The 22,547-nt window shown below is 43.7% G+C and overlaps 2 protein-coding genes across 2 annotated transcripts in view; one reads left to right on the top strand and one right to left on the bottom strand.

Moving 5' to 3' along the window:
- On the top strand, positions 1 to 14,237 carry LOC129828782 (uncharacterized). Its single transcript, XM_055889984.1, has 8 exons — positions 1 to 334; positions 2,310 to 2,495; positions 2,749 to 5,724; positions 5,854 to 6,060; positions 10,101 to 10,328; positions 12,054 to 12,226; positions 12,585 to 12,702; positions 12,893 to 14,237. The coding sequence occupies exons 1-8, from the start codon at positions 110 to 112 to the stop codon at positions 13,094 to 13,096; spliced, it is 4,317 nt and encodes a 1,438-aa protein (XP_055745959.1). The 5' UTR covers positions 1 to 109; the 3' UTR covers positions 13,097 to 14,237.
- LOC129828783 (zinc finger CCCH domain-containing protein 6) overlaps positions 13,958 to 22,547 on the bottom strand; it is a 17,889-nt gene continuing 9,299 nt past the window's right edge. Inside the window, exons 10-15 of the mRNA XM_055889985.1 lie at positions 19,148 to 19,410; positions 18,823 to 19,047; positions 18,359 to 18,538; positions 17,010 to 17,296; positions 16,728 to 16,881; positions 13,958 to 16,510 (exon numbers count right to left, since the gene is read on the bottom strand). Of these exons, the coding sequence (XP_055745960.1) occupies positions 15,258 to 16,510; positions 16,728 to 16,881; positions 17,010 to 17,296; positions 18,359 to 18,538; positions 18,823 to 19,047; positions 19,148 to 19,410 (2,362 nt within the window). The 3' untranslated portion in view covers positions 13,958 to 15,257. The remainder of the gene's footprint in view (positions 16,511 to 16,727; positions 16,882 to 17,009; positions 17,297 to 18,358; positions 18,539 to 18,822; positions 19,048 to 19,147; positions 19,411 to 22,547) is intronic.

Consider the following 22,547-nt stretch of genomic DNA (forward strand, 5'->3'; position numbering starts at 1 on the left):
AAACTGATATGCTCCATTTTACCAGAGCCTTTTATTGCATATAGAAATAGATGGCTCTGCTGATGGCTCATATCCGTTTGGTTTCCAGGCTAAATAACAACAACATTAAATGAAAACCAGGCTGTTTTTTTTCTCTCGCTTTTTTCCAAGACGTTCAGAAGCCACAGATGATGAGGTAATGAGGACAGAGATGTCATCCCTAGTGGAGCCGATGACTGTGTCTGGACAGCATGTCCTCCTGGCAGCCCAGAAACTCAATATCCAGCCTGGCCTAGCCGAGCACAGAGAGGAGCTCATCACTGCAACACAGAATGTTCTGCTAGGACTGGTCAAAGTACAGTAATATTAGCCTATGTAGTGACACTTCGTCTGCAGGTCTGCAGGTACAATCATGGCCAAAGTTTTTGAGAATGACACAAATATACATTTTCACAAAGTCTGCTGCCTCAGTTTGTATGATGGCAGTTTGCATATACTCCAGAATGTTATGAAGAGTGATCAGATGAATTGCAATTAATTACAAAGTCCCTCTTTGTCATGCAAATGAACTGAATCGCAAAAAAACATTTTCACTGCTTTTCAGCACTGCCACAAAAGGACCAGCTGACATCATGTCAGTGATTCTCTCGTTAACACAGGTGTGAGTGTTGACGAGGACAAGGCTGGAGATCACTCTGTCATGCTGATTGAGTTCGAATAACAGACTGGAAGCTTCAAAAGGAGGGTGGTGCTTAGAATCATTGTTCTTCCTCTGTCAACCATGGTTACCTGCAAGGAAACATGTGCTGTCATCATTGCTTTGCACAAAAAAAGGGCTTCAAAGGCAAGGATATTGCTGCCAGTAAGATTGCACCTAAATCAACCATTTATCGGATCATCGAGAACTTCAAGGAGAGCGGTTCAATTGTTGTGAAGAAGACATCAGGGAGCCCAAGAAAATCCAGCAAGCGCCAGGACCATCTCCTAAAGTTGATTCAGCTGCGGGATCGGGGCACCACCAGTACAGAGCTTGCTCAGGAATGGCAGCAGGCAGGTGTGAGTGTATTTGCACACGCAGTGAGGCGAAGACTTTTGGAGGATGGCCTGGTGTCAAGAAGCCACTTCTCTCCGGGAAAAACATCAGGGACAGACTGATATTCTGCAAAGGTACAGGGATTGGACTGCTGAGGACTGGGGTAAAGTCATTTTCTCTGATGAATCCCCTTTCCGATTATTATTTGGGGCATCTGGAAAAAGCTTGTCCGGAGAAGACAAGGTGAGCGCTACCATCAGTCCTGTGTCATGCCAACAGTAAAGCATCCTGAGACCATTCATGTGTGGGGTTGCTTCTCAGCCAATCGAGTGGGCTCACTCACAATTTTGCCTAAGAACACAGCCATGTATAAAGAATGGTACCAACACATCCTCCGAGAGCAACTTCTCCCAACCATCCAGGAACAGTTCGGTGACGAACAATGCCTTTTCCAGCATGATGGAGCAACTTGCCATAAGGAAAAAGTGATAACTAAGTGGCTCGGGGAACAAATCACCAATATTTTGGGTCCATGGCCAGGAAACTTCCCAAACCTTAATCCAATTGAGAATTTGTGGTCAATCCTCAAGAGGCGGGTGGACAAACAAAAACCCACAAATTCTGACAAACTCCAAGCATTGATTATACAAGAATGGGCTGCCATCAGTCAGGATGTGGCCCAGAAGTTAATTGACAGCATGCCAGGGCGGATTGCAGAGGTCTTGAAAAAGAAGGGTCAACACTGCAAATATTGACTCTTTGCATCAACTTCATGTAATTGTCAATAAAAGCCTTTGACACTTATGAAATGCTTGTAATTATACTTCAGTATTCCATAGTAACATCTGACAAAAATATCTAAAGACACTGAAGCAGCAAACTTTGTGAAAATTAATATTTGTGTCATTCTCAAAACTTTTGGCCACGACTGTATACTGCGTTATGGTGAAGTTATAAGAATTGTTATGACTTGTCATTGTAAGACTTGTGATGAGCATGAATGAACCCATTATAATGTGTTATAATCATGAACTGTTCTTTGTATATACAAACGTATGAATATTAAACAACATACAGTATCTGTTTCCAGGTTGGTTCACATAGTCGTAGAACAACATATGTAATTGGAAAAATTACAACTATCTGAAAAATATATGGAGAGTGTTCAAGAAAACCCTTTATAACCCTATAAAGCATGTTGTATAATATTATCATATTCATTATAAAATGTAATATTATTCAAGTAAACCCTCCAAAAATCATAATGAACAATTATTTATATTTATATGTCATCTAGATACTTTCAGTGGAAGATGATGCAAAAGTGAGAAAGACCATAGCGGCTGCAGACTGGGTGTTGGACTGCCTATCCTCTCTATCTTCCTCCCTGGACATCCTGTCTCTACTGAAGGCCTTCCATCCGTTCACTGAGGCCCTGGTTCTCCTGAACAACCTGGTAGTGAAGCGGGCTGAAGCCCTGCAGGTAAGGGGAGGGAACATGCTCAACTCTTAGCCTGGTCAAGCAAACTGATCGTTTCACTTCAATTCTCAATTGAAACAGAGTGTGAGCTATCGTGAGATCAGGCTACTCAACTCCATCCTCTTGTGTAAAAATAGTGAAAGGTTGTTTGCAGTCAACAGTCTGTAACAATGAAAAAAAGAGGACCAGCTAAGCACTCACTCAATGTACCTGTAGTTGCAATTGAAGTCTTTGTTTATCTTCTGTTTTCCTACAGGATCCTAGGCAGACGGAGCACTTACACAACTCTTTGGACTCCTTGAGGAAATGCATCTCTATGCTTCACACGGCTATGGTCACCACTATCAAACACCCAACCAGTGAGCAGGCCCAAGCCTCCAAAACGTACATTCTGGACAAGGTGAAAAGCATTGTGAAAGACATTATAACTACACTCGAGAGTTATTGCCGTAGAGGTGGTGTTGCCTTAGGTCCGTGTGGGTACTACATTGACAGGCGTGATGGTTTGATAAGGCTCCTGGCCAGTTCTTCCTCCTCTTCTTCGATCAGTAACGTTGACAGCCTCTTAAGAGATCTTGTGTTCCACTGCATGGTGGTGGCCAACTCCTCACAAAGGGAGCTTCAGCACTGTGTGGTGGATCATTGTCGACATGTCCTACATCTTTGGTCAGAAATGTCCAGGCTTGTAAAGCTTCCAGAGAATCCCGATGATGATAACCTGAACCAGCATTTACAGAGTATCTGCTTTTCACTGATGCAGCAAATCCAGAATCTTGACAGTGCTATGATGACTGCAGTTCTATATCAAGTTCTGGACACGTTTGTTACAGGGTCAAGTCCACTCGAAGATCTGATGAATATGGTTGGACAAGTCTTGGAGAATGATTCAGTTGAAGAGTTGCCGGTAGATCCAGTTTCTATCCATGTATTGCTCATGGATCTTCTCTCACAGGCTGATAGGATGATACAGGTTGCAAGTTTCATCTCGGCTTTCGCCACGGATTCTAAGAGTCTAGAAAATGTGGAGAACTCAAGGGCATGCCTCACGCGTCTGAAGGCTGAGATCAAACCTCTCGCACTGGAGTTGGATAAAGACAGTTCAGACTTAGAGAACTGCTTTGAGGCCGTGCAGAAACTCCACGATCAGTGTGAGAGATGGGAAGAGGAGACCGGTCAGCTGCAGGATGCTCTTTGTGACATCATCGATGTTAGAGAATTCACTAGCTTGGCAATTCACGAGATGGCTAACGACCAGTGTGGATGCGGCGCGGCGTATAAAGCCCAGAACCACAAACTGTTCAGAAAGCATGCTGGTGACCTTATCTCCCACACAAAACAGGTGGTTCACTCTGTTAGAAGACACGTAGACAAGAGTGACAACCCCATCTACCGCAATGGACTCCTAGTTCTGTTGAAACAGGTTGAAGCGTCACAGGCCAAAGTGGTCGGATCTGTCAGAGACATGTGCTCTGGTTCCAGTCTTGATGTGAATGTATACTCTGTCTTTTCAGATCACGCATTTGTGGTGATCCAGCACTTTAGAGTGTTAAGAGAAGGGCTGGATGGACAGCAACATCCACACCTCCTCAGTCCACTGCGAGAGGATGCACGCCAGAGCATAGTCTCATCCTCAGTCCAAGCAACCAATCAGGTTCAAGGATCAGCTATGGATCAGGAAATAAGAGACCTTGGCCTTCAGTTTCCTGTTCTAGATGTTTCAGAAAGGGATTCACCAGTTGAATGTAAAGTTGAGTTCTTAGAAAAAGAAATTAGAGAGCCTATGATGGCAGACAAAGACTTCAATGATGATTTAAAGGGGCCAGCTGTTTCAGGTGAAGCGAATCCAATCCCAAAGCCTCTTGATTTCGACCTTTTGCCCCTCTTGTATAAGGTTGTGACTGTGACTAAAGAAAAAGATGTAACAGTCCTCAGCAAAGCCTGTACAGGAGTTCTCAAGCTTTCAAATTGTTACGCTCAGGCTGCGAAAGAAGCTTCAACTATTGTTGACGCTGTCGATAGTCAGACATTGGATATCTTCAGATCAGAGTTAGTGGCCCTGACGCCTCAGTTAGTCCAGACAGCTCAGGAGACTGCAATGAGCTTAGCTATGAGCACGGACAGTCTCTACAAACACAGTACACTGTTCTCTGACCTGATCAACAACATCAGGAAAGTCCTCTTACCAGCTGCTGGAACCTGGTACCACGCCGTTTATTCAATGTTTCAAGGTCGTCCACGAAACATGTCAGCCACTGCCATTTCTCAGGAACTCAGCAAAGTCATGAGTTGGTGTGCCGATGTGGTGCAGCTGTTGACGTCGTCTGATATAACGCCACCAAGTGACTGTCAGGAGAGCTTTACAGTTTTGTACAGCAAGCTGAACAAAGCCCATAACAACACAAGAGAGCTGACAGAACTTGCTAGCTCATCAACATCAGGTCAGGCAGATGAACTTGAGGGGCCTTGTATTCTGTGGGCACTGTCAGTCCAAGTTTTACTGAATTCTTTGGATAAGATTTTAGGAACAAGGGAAACGTTGATGAGACAGTTGACCCCTCAGAAAAGGTTGGCGGCCATGTCCGAGAACTCACTGCGAATCCAAGAGGCAGCGAGACTGACTAGCGTGAATTGTAAAAGCGCCTACAAAGTGAAAACGTTGACACAACTTCAGGAGGAATTAAAGACTCTCACTGAGGCATACTTACAGGTAGCTGAGGACCTCTGCATTGTATCTCTCTCAGGCGTCCTCCAGTTTGCCAGGTCAGAAGTTCTACAAAGACAGCTTCTGATTAAAATGAGGGTGCTATCCGGCCACTTGAACAAAGCAAATAAGGACTATGTCACCGCAATTCAAAACATCGTAAACATTGCTTATAAGGCTTCCAAGCACCACAAAGATAACAAGACATCCAAGGAGGCCCAAGAAACATTTGAGACTGCTGCAGAGTTGCTTTTCGAGAACGCCAAAGCTGCTACCAAGAGCGTTGAAGACTGTTTCAACTACATTCGCAACCCTCGTGCTCGGATTAACCTGAGGTCCATCAACGATCATCTGTCCTTCCAGATCTCTGATATAGTGAGCCGAGCCAGGCTGGTAGTGGAGACCCACTGTGTCTACGACACTCTCAGTCTGGAGATCCAGATACAGTGCTGGTCGGCCAAGGCTCGCTTTTTAGCCGAGGAAATCTATAAGGTGGATGGGCTAAGCCAGGAGGCGAAGGAACACGTCAAGGTAGAGTTAACTTAGCTCTTTGTTGTTTATATTCCCCTTGTTTTCTTTGTTTAAAAGCACACACTGTAACACTGAGATTATTATACAAATAAAATCATGTTATAAAATGCATGTGTTATTATTATGAAGGTTGGTCTGCAGGGTGGAACACCAGGAGATTCCAAAGAAGGGATGACTGAGAGCAATCTTTCTCCTACTCTGAATAAGCTTGATTACCAACCAGACATTGCACCCTGGCAGACAACCAATCCAGAGAATTTAAATACCACAGAACGGAATTCCAGTATCTGTGGTGCCATGCCCAAATATGAACCTGCGATGGCAACAAAACAATATGTGAGTATTGAATAGCTGATACTTTAAATATTTTAACTACATAGATACAAGATCATCTACTTTTGTATTGTACGGTATTTGTGATTTTTCTGTGAGAATTATATTCACATTATATAGAGTATATACATTTGAAGTCGGAAGTTTACATACACTTAGGTTGGAGTCATTAAAACTTGTTTTTCAACCACTCCACAAATTTCTTGTTAACAAACTATAGTTTTGGCAAGTCGGTTAGGACATCTACTTTGTGCATGACTGTAACGGCTTTCTTCTGTGGACGAAGGAGAGGACCAAAGCGCAGCGCGGTTAGTGTTCAACATGTTTAATAACGACGATAAACATGAACACTACAAAAATACAAAACAATAAATGTGAAAAACCAAAACAGTCCTATCTGGTGCATAGACACAAAGACAGAAGACAACCACCCAAAAAACCCAACACAAAACAGTCTACCTAAATATGGCTCTCAATCAGAGACAAACGACTAACACCTGCCTCTGATTGGGAACCATATTAGGCCAAACACAGAAACAGGAAAACTAGACAAACAACATAGAATGCCCACTCAGCTCACGTCCTGACCAACACTAAAACAAAGAAAAGACAAAAGAGCTATGGTCAGAACGTGACAATGACACAAGTAATTTTTCGAGCAATTGTTTACAGACAGATTATTTCACTTATAATGCACTGTATCACAATTCCAGTGGGTCAGAGGTTTACATACACTAAGTTGACTGTGCCTTTAAACAGCTCGGAAAATTCCAGAAAATTATGTCATGGTTTTAGAAGCTTCTGATAGGCTAATTGACATAATTTGAGGTGTACTTGTGGATTTATTTCAAGGCCTACCTTCAAACTCAGTGCTTCTTTGCTTGACATCATGGGAAAATCAAAAGAAATCAGCCAATACCTCTGAAAATAAATTGTAGACCTCCACAAGTCTGGTTCATCCTTGGGAGCTATTTCCAAACACCTGAAGGTACCACGTTCATCTGTACAAACAATAGTACGCAAGTATAAACACCATGGGACAACACAGCCGTCATAACGCTCAGGAAGGAGACGTGTTCTGTCTCCTAGAGATGAACGTACTTTGGTGCGAAAGTACAATTCAATCCCATAACAACAGCAAAGGACCTTGTGAAAATGCTGGAGCAAACGGGTACAAAAGTATCTATATCCACAGTAAAACAAGTCCTATATTGACATAACCTGAAAGGCACCTCAGCAAGGAAGAAGTCACTGCTCCAAAACCACCATAAAAAAGCCAGGCTACGGTTTGCAACTGCACAAAGATCATACTTTTTGGAAAAATGTCCTCTAGTCTGATGAAACAAAAATAGAACTGTTTGGCCATAATGACCATCGTTATGTTTGGAGGAAAAAAGGGGCGGCTTGCAAGCCGAAGAACACCATCCCAACCGTGAAGTACGGGTGTGGCAGCATCGTGTTGTGGGGGTGCTTTGCTGCAGGAGGGACTGATGCCCTTCACAAAATGGATGGCATCATGAGGCTGGAAAATTATGTTGATATATTGAGGCAACATCTCAAGACATCAGTCAGGAAGTTCAAGCTTGGTCACAAATGGGTCTTCCAAACGGACAATGACCCCAAGCATACTTCCAAAGTTGTGGCAAAATGGCTTAAGGACAACAAAGTCAAGGTATTGGAGTGGCCATCACAAAGCCCTGATTTCAATCATATAGAAAATTTGTGGGCAGAACTGAAAAAGCGTGTACGAGCAAGGAGGCCTACAAACCTGACTCAGTTACACCAGCTCTGTCAGGAGGAATGGGCCAAAATTCACCCAAATTATTCAATCAATCAATCAATCAATCAATTTTATTTTATATAGCCCTTCGTACATCAGATAATATCTCGAAGTGCTGTACAGAAACCCAGCCTAAAACCCCAAACAGCTAGAATGCAGGTGTAGAAGCACGGTGGCTAGGAAAAACTCCCTAGAAAGGCCAAAACCTAGGAAGAAACCTAGAGAGGAACCAGGCTATGAGGGGTGGCCAGTCCTCTTCTGGCTGTGCCGGGTGGAGATTATAACAGAACTATGCCAAGATGTTCAAAAATGTTCATAAGTGACAAGCATGGTCAAATAATAATCATGAATAATTTTCAGTTGGCTTTTCATAGCTGATCATTAAGAGTTGAAAAACAACAGGTCTGGGACAGGTGGCGGTTCCATAACCGCAGGCAGAACAGCTGAAACTGGAATATTATTAATATTATTGTGAGAAGCTTGTGGAAGGCTACCTGAAACATTTGACCCAAGTTAAACAATTTAAAGGCAATGCTACCAAATACTAATTGAGTGTATGTAAACATCTGACCCACTGGGAATGTGATGAAATAAATAAAAGCTGAAATAAATCATTCTCTCTTCTATTATTCTAACATTTCACATTCTTAAAATAAAGTGGTGATCCTAACTGACCTACGACAGGGAATTTTTACTGGGATTAAATGTCAAGAATTGTGAAAAATGTATATGTATTTGGCTAGGGTTTATGTAAACTTCCGACTTCAACTGTACATTAGATTATATATACAGTGCACATTTATTGAAAATAAAAAACAGATACCTTATTTTCATAAGTATTCAGACCCTTTGCTATGAGACTCAAAATTGTGCTCAGCTGCATCCATTGATTATTCCTGAGATGTTTCTACAACTTGATTGGAGTCCACATGTGGTAAATTCAATTGATTGGACATGATTTTGAAAGACACACACTATTTTAGGTCCCACAGTTGACAGTGCATGTCAGAGCAAAAACCAAGCCATGAGGTTGAATGAATTGTCGCAGAGCCCCGAGACAGGATTGTGTCGAGGCACAGATCTGGGGAAGAGTACCAAAAAATGTCTGCAGCATTGAAGGTCCCCAAGAACACAGTGACCGCCATCATTCTTAAATGGAAGAAGTTTGGAACCATTAAGACTCGTCCTAGAGCTGGCCGCCCAGCCAAACTGATTAATCAGGGGAGAAGGGCCTTAGTCAGGGAGGTGACCATGAACCCGATAGTCTCTCTGACAGAGTTCCATAGTTCCTCTGTGGAGATGGGAGAACCTTCCAGAAGGACAACCATCTCTGCAGCACTCGACCAATCATGCCTTTATGGTAGAGTAGCCAAACGGAAGCTACTCCTTAGTAAAAGGCACATGACAGCCTGCTTGGACTTTGCCAAAAGACACCTAAAGGACTCTCCGACCATGAGAAACAAGATTCTCTGGTCTGATGAAACCAAGATTGAACTCTTTGGCCTGAATGCCAAGCGTCACGTCTGGAGGAAACCTGGCACCATCCCTACGGTGAAGCATGGTGGTGGCAACATCATGTTGTGGGGGTGTTTGTCAGCAGCAGGGACTGGGAGACTAGTCAGGATCGAGGGAAAGATGAACGGAGCAAAGTACAGAGAGATCCTTGATGAAAACCTGCTCCAGAGCACTCAGGAACCCCGACTGGGGTGAAGGTTCACCTTCCAACAGGACAACAACCCTAAGCACACAGCCAAGACAACGCAGGCGTGGCTTCCGGGCAAGTCTCAATGTCCTTGAGTTGCCCAGCCAGAGCCCGGACTTGAACCCGATCGAACATTTCTGGAGAGACCTGATAAATAGCTGTGCAGCGACGCTCCCCATCCAACCTGACAGAGCTTGAGAAGATCTGCAGAGAAGAATGGGATAAACTCCCAAAATAAAGGTGTGCCAAGCTTATCGCGTCATACACAAGACTCAAGGCTGTAATCGCTGCCAAAAGTTATTCAACAAAGTACTGAGCAAATGGTTTGAGTACTTATGTAAATGTTATATTTCAGTTTTATTTATTTTTATACATTTGCAAAAATGTCAAAAAAAATGTTTTTGCTATGTTATTATGGGGTATTGTGTGTAGATTGATGAGGGGGAAAAAAACAATTTAATTAATTTTAGAACAAGGATGTAAGGTAACAAAATGTGGAAAAAGTAAAGGGTTCTGAATACTTTCCAAATGCACTGTATACGTTCACATCTTTCTTTGCAGGATGCCCCAAGGTCTGCATTCTTCAGAGACACTCTATCCCTGACTTACTACACCCCTTCCCTCACCTACACCACAATCACCCCATCTCTTACCTACACCGCCTTGTTCCTCAAACAAGAGACAGACAGGTGGGATGCTCGGGGCAACCGTATCGTCCAGGTAACCAGGGAGATTGCAGACCAGATCTACCACATGGCCCAGTACCTGAGGAGGAAAGGGCCCATACTGGTAATGACAATCAATCAATCAATATATATATTTTTCACAAACTCGATAGGTGCAGTGAAATGTGTGGTTTTACAGGGTCAGCCATAGTAGTAAGGCGCCCCTGGAGCAAATTAGGGTTAAGTGCCTTGCTCAATGGCACGTCAACAGATTTATCACCTTGTCGGCTCAGATATTTAATCTTTTAGTTACTGGCCCACGGGCAAGGTGGTTTAATTTATTTATTTTCATGGTTGGACATAAAAGACTGTAAAAACACCAGGAAATCAGCTCCAAGTGATTTTCATTTAACAAATCTGTTCCCAAGTATTCCCAAACATAATAGAGAGACACGTGATGGTATATAAATGTAATCAATGTTATAGTGAAATATTATATCTGTTTGGGCTTCTTGCAGTCAATTTGAGGTCGACAAATTATTTGTAACTATGCTCTAACCGCTAGGCTACCTTACACCAATAATCAATCTGTTTATTGTATTTAGTGCAGTCAGGACGAATTCTGAATGCCTGAATATTTGCTATTTATTTGTCCGGATTAATCATTTTCTTAAAAGTATATGGACACCCCTTCAAATGAATGGATTCAACTATTTCAGCCGCACGGTCATAGGGTGCCACCTTTCCAACAAGTCTGGATGTCATAAGGTGAATGCACCAATTTGTAAGTCGCTCTGGATAAGAGCGTCTGCTAAATGACTTAAATGTAAATGTAAGTCAGTTTTCACATTTCTGCCCTGCTAGAACTGCCCCGGTCAATTGTAAGTGATCTTATTCTGAAGGGGAAACATCTAGGAGCAACAACGTCTCAGCTGCGAAGTGGTAGGCCACATAAGCTCACATAACGGGACTGCCGAGTGCTGAAGCGCGTAGCGTGCAAAAATTGTCTGTCCTCGGTTGCAACACTCATTATCGAGTTCCAAACTGCCTCTGGAAGCAACGTCAGCACAAGAACTGTTCGTCGGCAGCTTCATGAAATGGGTTTCCATGTCAGAGCAGCCGCACACAGGACTAAGATCACCATGCGCAAAGCCAAACATTGGCTGGAGTGGTGTAAAGCTCGTCGCCATTGGACTCTGGAGCAGTGGAAACGCGTTCTCTGGAGTGATGAATCACGCTTCACCATCAGTCAGACGGACGAATCTGGGTTTGGCGGATGCCAGGAGAACGCTACCTGGCCAAATGCATAGTGCCAACTGTGGAGGAGGAATAATGATCTGGGGCTGTTTTTCATGGTTCGGGCTAGGCCCCTTAGTTCCAGTGAAGGGAAATCTTAACGCTGCAGCATACAATGCCAATCTAGATTATTCTGGCTTCCAACTTTGTGGCAACAGTTTGGGGAAGGCCCTTTCCTGTTTCATCATGACAATGCCCCTGTGCACAAAGAGGTCCATACAGAAATGTTTTGTCAAGATCGGTGTGGAAGAACTTGACTGACCTACACTGAGCCCTGACCTCAACCCCATCGAACACCTTTGGGATGAATTGGAACGTCGACTGTGAGCCATGCCTAATCGCCCAACCTCACTAATGCTCTTGTGGCTGAATGGAAGCAAGTCCCCGCAGCAATGTTCCAACATCTAGTGGAAATGTTTCCCTGAAGAGTGGAGGCTGTTATAGCAGCAAAGGGGGGGCCAACTCCATATTAATGCACATGATTTTGGAATGAGGTGTTTGACGAGCAAGTGTCCACATACTTCTGGACATGTAGTGTTGATCTATATTACAGAGCAAAGAGATGTTTGTCAGCACAGCAAAAGGCGTGGTCTCGAATTGCCAATACATCACCCACTTTGTGAAGGTCATATCAAACCACTGTCTGGACAAACAGTGTACTGCTGAACTGTCTCTCAGAGTGGAACAGATTCTCACCATCACCAACCAACTCACTATCATCTCCAGGTGAGCGATCAATCATTCAAACCAATCAATTCAATGTATTTATGAAACACCTTTTACACCAGCAGATGTATTACAATAGACAACTTATGTAGACGTTACCTTCCCAACAAGAAACATTTTGCCTTATGGAATAGCAGTCCAAATACCTGAATATAACTTGTGGGAGTCCCTCAAGGGTCCATACTTGGTCCCTTCCTATTCTAATTTACATCAATGATCTTCACCTCGTTTCCAGTTCTGTATTTTTCATCCTGTTCACTGATAACAATAATGTATTTATATTATACAAACATCCACAGAATCTAATATCCTAAATTAGATCAGAACTAATTCAAGTTACATACATCTATTTCCACAGTGTTAATGCATTGACCCCAGGAAGCAAGTCTTCAGATGAGATCCTTGTGAAGAATGCCCAGAACCTGCTTCAGATAGTTCTGCATGGGGTCAGAGCAGCAGAGACAGCCTGCATCAAGGTAATAACCACTATCGGGAGATGTACAGATTCACTGTGGGAGATGTATACATTCCCTGCCCCATAAATGTATGGATTCCCTGGTAAACCTGTACATTTACAATTGATAGGGAATGTATATATTTCCTGGTAAATGTATAGATTTCCCGATTTTACACATTTACCATAACAGATAGCAATCTGCCAAACAGGGTTTGAGACAGCCGGAGCCCAACTCAGATGGGGTGGAGGCAGCAGCGCTCTGTTTCCAGTGGAAGAGGAACCTACAAATGCACCGAGCCCAGCAGAACTGTAACTCAGACACAGATGATCTTGGCCTGAGGAGAACCTCCCAGCACAGAGAATCCCCCAGCCTGGCCCCTCCTATGCACATACAGAAGCAGGGATTCAAGTGAACGTGTCAAACCCCATTGACTGGACACCAGGAACTACTTGTTGCTACCATGTAAACATATGTCCACGGGACACACAACTTTGGGGAAATGTAATGAAATAAGACTCAGTGTCCAGCACTTTGTTCCTATGACAAAGGTTTTGTGACCACATTTCGTAAAATACTAGATATGTTAGCAAGCACATGATGTGCAATGCATTACACTTCACAGAAATGCTTGGCTGTAAAGGCTATTTTGAAAATACCAAAAAGCTTAAGATCAAGGAATGTGAATTTGAAATATTTTGGACATCAGAGCAATCTTGAGGGAATCCTATTTGTGTCAGAAAAGGATGTTCATATGATAGGTAAGATATACAAAACCTGCAGAGAGCCTATCCGACTGACAATCTCGGACAAAAAAATATAATCCATTGTAACCAAGACTAAAAAATAACTGATATTGGTACAAGATTGAGGGAATGTTGGAACATAACTAACGAAATTACAGTTAACAAAAATGTACGCTTAATCCAGTATAAACTAATGTTTTAAATTTATTACACGAGACAAAATTCACAAATTCTACAGCACAATGGCAGAGTCATGTCTTAAGTGTAAAACGAACAATGACTCAATAATTCATGCCTCCTGGGAATGCTATAAAGTCCCAAAGTTATTGGCAGAGTTAGAATGTTGTCTGTCAGAAGTATTACAATGTAAATGTACTTTTAATCTATCTGTCTGCATATTTCAAGACATGGCATATGAGGGTGCAGTGAGATACCCGATGGGTTGGACGAGATTTTTCTCGTCAATTATCTTGAAAAAAACGTATACTTACAAACTGAAAATCAACCAATCCTCCATCGGTAACACAATGGAAAAGTAAAATCCTTTATTATCTAAATGTTGAAAGTGGTGGGTGAAGGAGAAACAAAATGATGCAGTTTGAGGCCATGTGGTCTGGCGGAGAGTGTTGCTGGAGATGGGGGTGTGAGAGGGTGGTTCTAGGCAGGGCTGATGTTGTGGATGTTTGTGACTGTATATTGTTGTTTGCATATGGATGTTATGTATTGACAAAAAAAGAAGGGAAAAAAGAGGAATATAAGTAATGTACATGTCCTTTGGCTATACATAAATACATCTCACAACATAAAGATGTCATATATGGATTATTATTTTTAAGACACTGCTTAAAAAGGCATTTCAACATGATGAGCATCTTTGAGTTTGACCGTTTAGACAATATTTGATCAACCATATTGACATTATAAAACAAAACAAACATGACATAACCCAGATTACACCATTCATAAAAAACACTGCGTTTATGATACAAAACAAGCCATTTAAAATGTGACCTAATAGCATATAATAAAAATAAGTTCAATTCAGTCAATCTCAAATGTAGCACCATTCATAATCACACAAAATGGACCAAATGAAACCCATGTTACACCCACTTTCAATATTCTTATTTCTTAACCACCATAGTGAGCATGGAACACAAATGTAAAAGTGTCTGTAAATAATATTAAAATATAAGATCAAAAGGAAAAATAACTGAGATTCTAGGTTTACTTAGTGTTCTGGTATATAGGACTGTATTGTTTGTTTTTTAAATGTTCATTTTTTTCAAAGGGTGTAGACCTAGCCGAAAATACTGTACTGTTTCATAAAAAAAACATTTTAATATAGTTCCTTAATATTACATATTTTGATATGAAAGTTAAACCCTTAATACTGTCCATATCTTAACTCCCTTTCAAAGACCAATAACATCCCTATAGACTTAAGATAGTTATACTGTACATAAACCAAGTCTTTGCACAGCCAGCATCTACCCTACTGTCTATGCTGCCATGACTGGTAGCCTTGTACTGTATAATAACATGATCAAATGTCTGTGTCTTGAAGCGACAGACAGGGACTATCTCTATCAATGTACAATACAGTTAGTGACAAGTGAGTCTATTCTCAACAGATCCTGTAGAACAGACAGTTTTATATACAGGTGAAATAAATATGTAAAGCTCAATAATAATGATACATACAAGTTTCTAATAAATGTACAGAACATACAGTATATTTTACTAAGTTGTCAATATATTTAGAAACATTGCAACACAGGAGTGTTTTTATATATTTCAAAATAGGAGTATTTACTGACTGATGAGTATTTACTGACTGAAAGGGGAGGCAGTGGGGTCGAAGGTCTTGAATACGTCTTTCAGCGGCCTATCGTCTTCTGTCTCCTCCTTCTCCTTTGCTTCCTCCATCTTCTCCTCCTCTTCTCCCTTCTCCAGCTCCTTCTCCTCCTGCTGCTTGGTCTCCTCCTCTACCTGTTTGACCTGTCTGGGGTCTGTGTAGGGGGGCCTGATCAGGCCTGCCAGGGCCTGGATGGGTAGGTGGTGGACCGCGGGGGCGGAGGATTTGACTGGGGAGCTGGGAGGCTCCGACCCTGACGTTGTCACTGTAGGAGCAGAGGAGAGGGTAGGAGGTGGACGACTTTTGGACCCAGACCCATCCATGGCGGTCTCGGTACCGCCCTTGACATCCTGTGTGGATACAGACCCTCCAGATCGCTGGGTTGGCGAGAGCGAGGATGATGGTGGAGTTTTAGTGTTAGTGTTTTCTCTCTTGGCTGGTAGTTTGAGGATCCCAGTCTTCCTCTGGGGCTCTGTCTCATCCCGCTGGCCCAGCTGCGGTGCCTGGTTTCTGGGGTCATAAAGGCTGATGCCCCCTAGCAGGGTGGAGGTGGTGGGGCTCTCTAACCCACCACCGGAGGAGGACAGACGCCCTGGGGCGTACGGACAGAGCTTCTCTGGCTTCTCAGCCTCAAATTTAGATGGAGCTGGCGCCGGGGCTGAAAATGTTAACGTAGTGGTTTTGGAGGAAGAGGTTCCACTAGCACTGCTCCTCTGCAACCTGGGGTCTCCTCCAGCACCACCTCCTCTCTCCGTCTCCCTCAGGATAGGGAGCTTAGTGTCCACACTACCTGACCGACCTATCCGCGGGTCCAAACCCAGGGCCTTGTGTTGCCTGGGATCCAACAACCTCTCTGTTGACCCCCTGGGCTCCAGTGTCCTGGAGGGGAGCCTGCCTAGTCCAACCCCCACACCCAGCACACCCTCCTTCAGACGGGCAGCGACCAGGCGAGGGTCCATGTGTGGAGGGGTGGTGGAGGTGGTTATGGTGGAGTGGTCAGGGGATAAAGTCCTGGTCCTATTGTTGGTTCGGTTCATCTGTGCGTCAGCGATGAGGGGCGGTAGAGGTAGATTGATGGAGTGCTCCTGTTTGGGCACCAGTGAGGGGATGAGATCCTCAGCCGACCAGACCACGGTTGAGGCGTAGGCCGGGCGTTGTAACACAACGTCTACACGGATGTGGCTGAACTGCTGCAGCTGGCAGCGTGGGTCGCGGAGCATCACCCCTAAAAGTTAATTTCATCAACATTTGAAATATTGTTATGGACAACAAAGTTTTATATTCTATTCTATTTAATTTCATTCACATGGCAGATGTCAGTAGGACTCTGAATTGTATGATGAATAAAAATGTAAAAAAGATGAAATACTAGGCTAGAAAACAACGACAGCAGCTGCAGCAGCATTCAAAAGAAATAGGCGTTTAAAATATTAGGGTTATACCTGGGCAGGAATCCAACGGGATGAGAGCAGCCCGCTCTCTTAGCTCCCTCTCTCCATCCTCATCCTCCTCTCTGGCTGGAGCCTTATTGTGGTGGTGCTGGCGATGGTGGTGGAGCTCTGGTTTGAAGGAGTTGGGTGGCTCCAGGGGCCTCACCTTATTAGATTAGATTCAAACACTTTAATGTCATCAAAAAGGAGATTGGTTTTTCAGCATAAAAGCTCAATACAGAGTAACAACAACAGACATGCACCAGCATTAAACAGTAGGCTAGATATCTATACCTTCCTGGGGTCCCTGGCCTGTCTGGGGCCCCCGCTGGAGTCGGGCTCTTTCCTCATGTTGTCTGGTGGTCTCTGGCGGGGGTCTGCTGCCTTCATACGGGGGTCACTGGGTGGGGCCCGCTCCTTCTGCAGCCTGGGGTCTCCAGGGGCCAACTGGGGAACAGAGGGGTGTTTGATGGACTGTGGCCCCTGCTGGAGCTTCTCATTCTGTTTCTTCAGAGACTTAAGAATGGCCGTGACACAGTTCCCATCCTCGTCATCACTGGAGTACCAGTTAGTAGAGTCATCTGAAATGTGTAGAGCGGGGATCATCAACAAGATTCAGCCGGGGGCCAATTTTTTCTTGAGTGGATGGTTGGGAGGCCGGAACATAATTACAAATAATTTGTAGACTGCAAATTAACCGCAAGAAGCCCAAGCAGATATATTTGACTAAAACATAACAATTTCAAACCTGGATTACATTTATATACGATCTTGTATCTCTCTATTATGTGTGGGAATACTTGGGAACAGATTTCTTAAATTAAAATGACTTGTTTATAAGCCTCCCGGGTGGCGCATTGGTCTAAGGCTGTGCCACCAGAGACTCTGGGTTCGAGCCCAGGCTCTGTCGCAGCCGGCCGCGACCGGGAGGTCCATGGGGCGACGCACAATTGGTCCAGCGTCGTCCAGGTTAGGGAGGGTTTGGCCGGTAGGGATATCCTTGTCTCATCGCGCACTAGCGACTCCTGTGGCGGGCCGGGCGCAGTGCACAGTACACCAGGTCGCTAGGTGTACGGTGTTTCCTCCGACACATTGGTGCGGCTGGCTTCCGGGTTGGATGCGCGCTGTGTTAAGAAGCAGTGCGGCTTGGTTGGGTTGTGTTTCGGAGGACCCATGGCTCCCGACCTTCGTATCTCCTGAGCCCGTACGGGAGTTGTAGCGATGAGACAAGACAGTAACTACTAACAATTGGATATCACGAAAAAGGGGGTAAAAAAAAATATATATACTTGTTTATTGTCTTATGTCCATTTATGAAAAAATAAATAAAACAAATATTGGCGAGCCAAATAAAACCACCCGCGGGCGGCCGCCAGTAAGTTATGTTCATGACAGTTGGGGAACCCTGGTGTAGAGCATGTAAGTTATGTTCATAACCGTTGGGGAACCCTGGTGTAGAGCATGTAAGTTATGTTCATGACGATTATACAGTATAAGCATGATTTAAGTATTACCAAGCAAGTGCAACCAAGCATACTGTGCAATATCTGTGAAATGTGTACCCTAGTTATTAAATGGTCATATTTGGTGATGAGTACAAGACTGTTTTACTTTGCTGTAAATAAGTAATCCTTCACACTCACCTTTAGGGGTCTTGCCACCTTGTTCCTCAAAACCTTGTGGCTCACTGCCTTGCTGCTGCTGTAGGTGTAGGAGCAGGGCCTTCTGTACTGCAGGGGGTAGGCCCTGCATCTGGGACAGCATTTGGGAGTCAGGGCTCCCCTGCTGTTGGGAGGTGTTCTGACTGAAAGGCATACCCATGTCTAATGGAGAGAGGAGGTGAGGAGATATGAGGAAGAATATGCAGAGAGTGAGAGGTTTTAATGAATCAACATCTGCTAACACATCGAAAGAACTGAATATAAAAAAAGGAAAGCTATAACACAACAGAATAGAATATGGTCATTGCTTGGAGCATTTAGACTGAAAAACCCACATACTGTAAATAATTAAATCCTTGACATAACAAATTGATGGCTATTATCTGCATTATCTGCTTATTCCTTACTATAAGAGACATTCATCCATGTATCATTGTAAAACCAACCTCCTTGGCCCATGGCCTGAGCCTGGTTCCTGAAGAAGTTGTTAAAGAACTCTGCAGGGTTTTGGCCCACGGCTCCCATGGTTTGGAACGGCACGTTCATGTTCTGAAGCATCTGCATGGGGTCTGGGAATGGAGGGAACGGTGGAGGGGGCCTCTGGAGGTTCATGTTCATATTGGGGTTCAAGTTCATATTGGGTCGGTGACCCAGGAAGGGTGGTGGCGGACCTGGAGGCAGGAATAAACAGCAAATGAGAGCTTTTAATTAATCAAACTCTACATATGCATTGAGAGAACCCAATATATAGAGAAGAAAGCTAGTAAATACCTGGAGGTGGTGGCATGGGGAACCCATGGGGTGGTTGGTGTTGGGGGTGCTGTCCAGGGGGGTTCTGCTGTTGCTGCATTGGTGGCCCAGTGTGGGATGGATAGGGAGGAGAGGGACCCCCCATGGAGCCAGGGGGAGACCCCGGAGGGAGGACAGGGGGTGGGCCATTGGGTCCACTCTGCTGCATGTTGTCATCGGGACCCCCTCCACCAAACTCATCACCCTGAAACTGGCCTCCAGACTGACAGTTGAAGTTGGATCCACTGCAACCCCCAAAAATATGCATTAATTAATTCAGGGGATTGTTTTATAAATTTAATGGGATAATAAACACAGTGTACAAAACATTAAGAACACCTTCCTAATATTGAGTTGCACCCCCCCCTCCCCCAGAACAGCCTCAATACATTGGGCAACAACTCAAGAAGGTGTCGAAAGTATTCCACAGGAATGCTGACCCATGTTGATTGCAATGCTTCCCACAGTTGTGTCAAGTTGGCTGGATGTCCTTTGTGCGGTGTACCATTCTTGATACACACGGGAAACTGTTGAGCGTTAAAAACCCAGCAGCGTTGCAGTTCTTGACACAAACCGGTTCACCTGGCACCTACTACCATACCCCATTCAAAGGCACTTACATTTTTTGTCTTACCCATTCACCCTCTGAATGGCACACATACACAACCCATGTCTCAATTGTCTCAAGGCTTAAAAATCCTTCTTTAACACTGATTGAAGTGGATTTAACAAGTGACATCAATAAGGGATCATAGCTTTCACCAGGATTTTCCTGGTCCGTCTATGCAATTGAAAGAACAGGTGTTCCTAATGTTTTGTGCACTCAATTGTGTGTGTGGTTGTATATACACAATACCAGTGAAAAGTTTGGACACACCTACTCAATCAAGGGTTTTTCTTATTTTGACTATTTTCTACATTGTAGAATAATAGTGAAGACATCAAAACTATGAAATAACACATATGGAATCATGTAGTTACCAAAAAGGTTCCTCAAATTTTCCAGATTGACTGACCTTCCTGTCTTAAAGTAATGATGGACTGTCATTTCTCTTTGCTTATTTGAGCTGTTCCTTCCATAATATTCAGTATACCACTCCTACCTTGTCACAACCCAACTGACTGGGTCAAATGTATTAAGAAGGAAAGAAATTCCACAAATTAACTTTTAACAAGGCACACCTCTTAATTTAAATGCATTCCAGGTGACTACCTCCTCATGAGAGAATGCCAAGAGTGTGCAAAGCTGTCATCAAGGAAAAGGGTGGCTACTTTGAAGAATCTCAAATATAAAATATATTTTGATTTGTTTAACACTTTTTTGGTTACTACATGATTCCATATGTGTTATTTCATAGTTTTATTCTACAATGTAGAAACAAATAAATAAAAAATAAAAACCTGGAATGAGTAGGTGTGTCCAAACTTTTGACTGGTACTGTATTTATCACAGAACAGCGCAAACTGGCTCTAACCAGAATAGAAAGAGGAGTTGGAGGCCCCGGTGCACAACTGAGTAAGAGCATGGACATACACTACCGTTCAAAAGTTTGGGGTCACTTAGAAATGTCCTTGTTTTTTAAAGAAAAGTACATTTTCCCCCATTAAAATAACATAACATTTATCAGAAATACCGTGCAGACATGTTGTAAATGAAGAGGCGACTCCAGGATGCTGACCTTCTAGGCAGAGTAAAAAAAAAAGAAGAAGCCATATCTCAGACTGTCCAATAAAAAGAAAAGATTAAGATGGGCAAAAGAACAGACACTGGACAGAGGAACTCTGCCTAGAAGGCCAGCATCCCGGAGTCGCCTCTTCACTGTTGACGTTGAGACTGGTGTTTTGCGGGTGCTATTTAATGAAGCTGCCAGTTGAGGACTTGTGAGGCGTCTGTTTCTCAAACTAGACACTCTAATCTACTTGTCGTCTTGCTCAGTTGTGCACCGAGGCCTCCCACTCCTCTTTCTATTCTGGTTAGACCCAGTTTGCACTGTTCTGTGAAGGGAGTAGTACACAGCGTTGTACGAGATCTTCAGTTTCTTGGTAATTTCTTGCATGGAATAGCCTTCATTTCTCAGAACAAGAATAGACTGTCGAGTTTCAGAAGAAAGTTCTTTGTTTCTGGCCATTTTGAGCATGTAATCGAACCCACAAATGCTGATGCTCTAGATCAGGGGTCGGGAACCTATGGCTCCCGAGCCAGGTGTGGCTCTTTTGATGATTGCATCTGGCTCGCAGATCAAAAAAAAAAAAAAAAAAAAAAAAAAAGTGTGATTTTTTTTATTATTATTTTTTTTATCCCCTTTTCTCCCCAATTTTCGTGGTATCCAATCGCTAGTAATTACTATCTTGTCTCATCGCTACAACTCCCGTACGGGCTCAGGAGAGACAAAGGTCGAAAGCCATGCGTCCTCCGAAGCACAACCCAACCAAGCTGCACTGCTTCTTAACACAGCGCGCCTCCAACCCGGAAGCCAGCCGCAACCAATGTGTCGGAGGAAACACCGTGCACCCGCCCCCCTCGGTTAGCGCGCACTGCACCCGGCCCGCCACAGGAGTTGCTGGAGCATGATGAGACAAGGACATCCCTACCGAACAAACCCTCCCTAACCCGGACGACGCTAAGCCAATTGTGTATCGCCCCACGGACCTCCCGGTCGCGGCCGGCTGCGACCGAGCCTGGGCGCGAACCCAGAGACTCTGGTGGCGCAGCTAGCACTGCGATGCAGTGCTCTAGACCACTGCGCCACCCTGGAGGCCTATTCTCACTTGTTTTAATCCAACCATCGATTTTTCACTGCTCATGTCCTGTTCAGGGCTGCAGGAGCAATTGTCCATTATTTTAATTAAATGATACTGGCCTACGCCGGCCGTTGCTAGGTAAAACAGAGTAAACGCCTCCTTTTGAATCAGTCTGCTCGGTCATTAGCTCAAAGCTAACCCTTCGACGAAGAAGATGGCAAAAAGAAAAAAGATGACGAGTATCGTACATTTCAGGACGAATGGACCGAAGAATTCGCCTTTGTGGAGAGAGCAGGTTCTGCGGTGTGTCTAATTTGCAATGACAAAATTACATTGATGAAACGGTCGAATGTAAAGCGGCACTTCGACAAATTCAGAGGCTTATTATACTGACATTTAGTTGAATTCACGTTTAAAATATATTATATGGCTCTCACTGAAATAAATTTCCAAAATATTTGCTTTCATGGCTCTCTTAGTCAAAAAGGTTCCCGACCCCTGCTCTAGATACTCAACTAGTCTAAAGAAGGCCAGTTTTATTGCTTCTTTAATCAGGACAACAGTTTTCAGCTGTGCTAACATAATTGCAAAAGGGTTTTCTAATGATCAATTAGCCTTTTAAAATGATAAACTTGGATTA

Source organism: Salvelinus fontinalis, chromosome 30 (genome assembly GCF_029448725.1).
Source record: "Salvelinus fontinalis isolate EN_2023a chromosome 30, ASM2944872v1, whole genome shotgun sequence".
NCBI lineage: Eukaryota > Metazoa > Chordata > Actinopteri > Salmoniformes > Salmonidae > Salvelinus > Salvelinus fontinalis.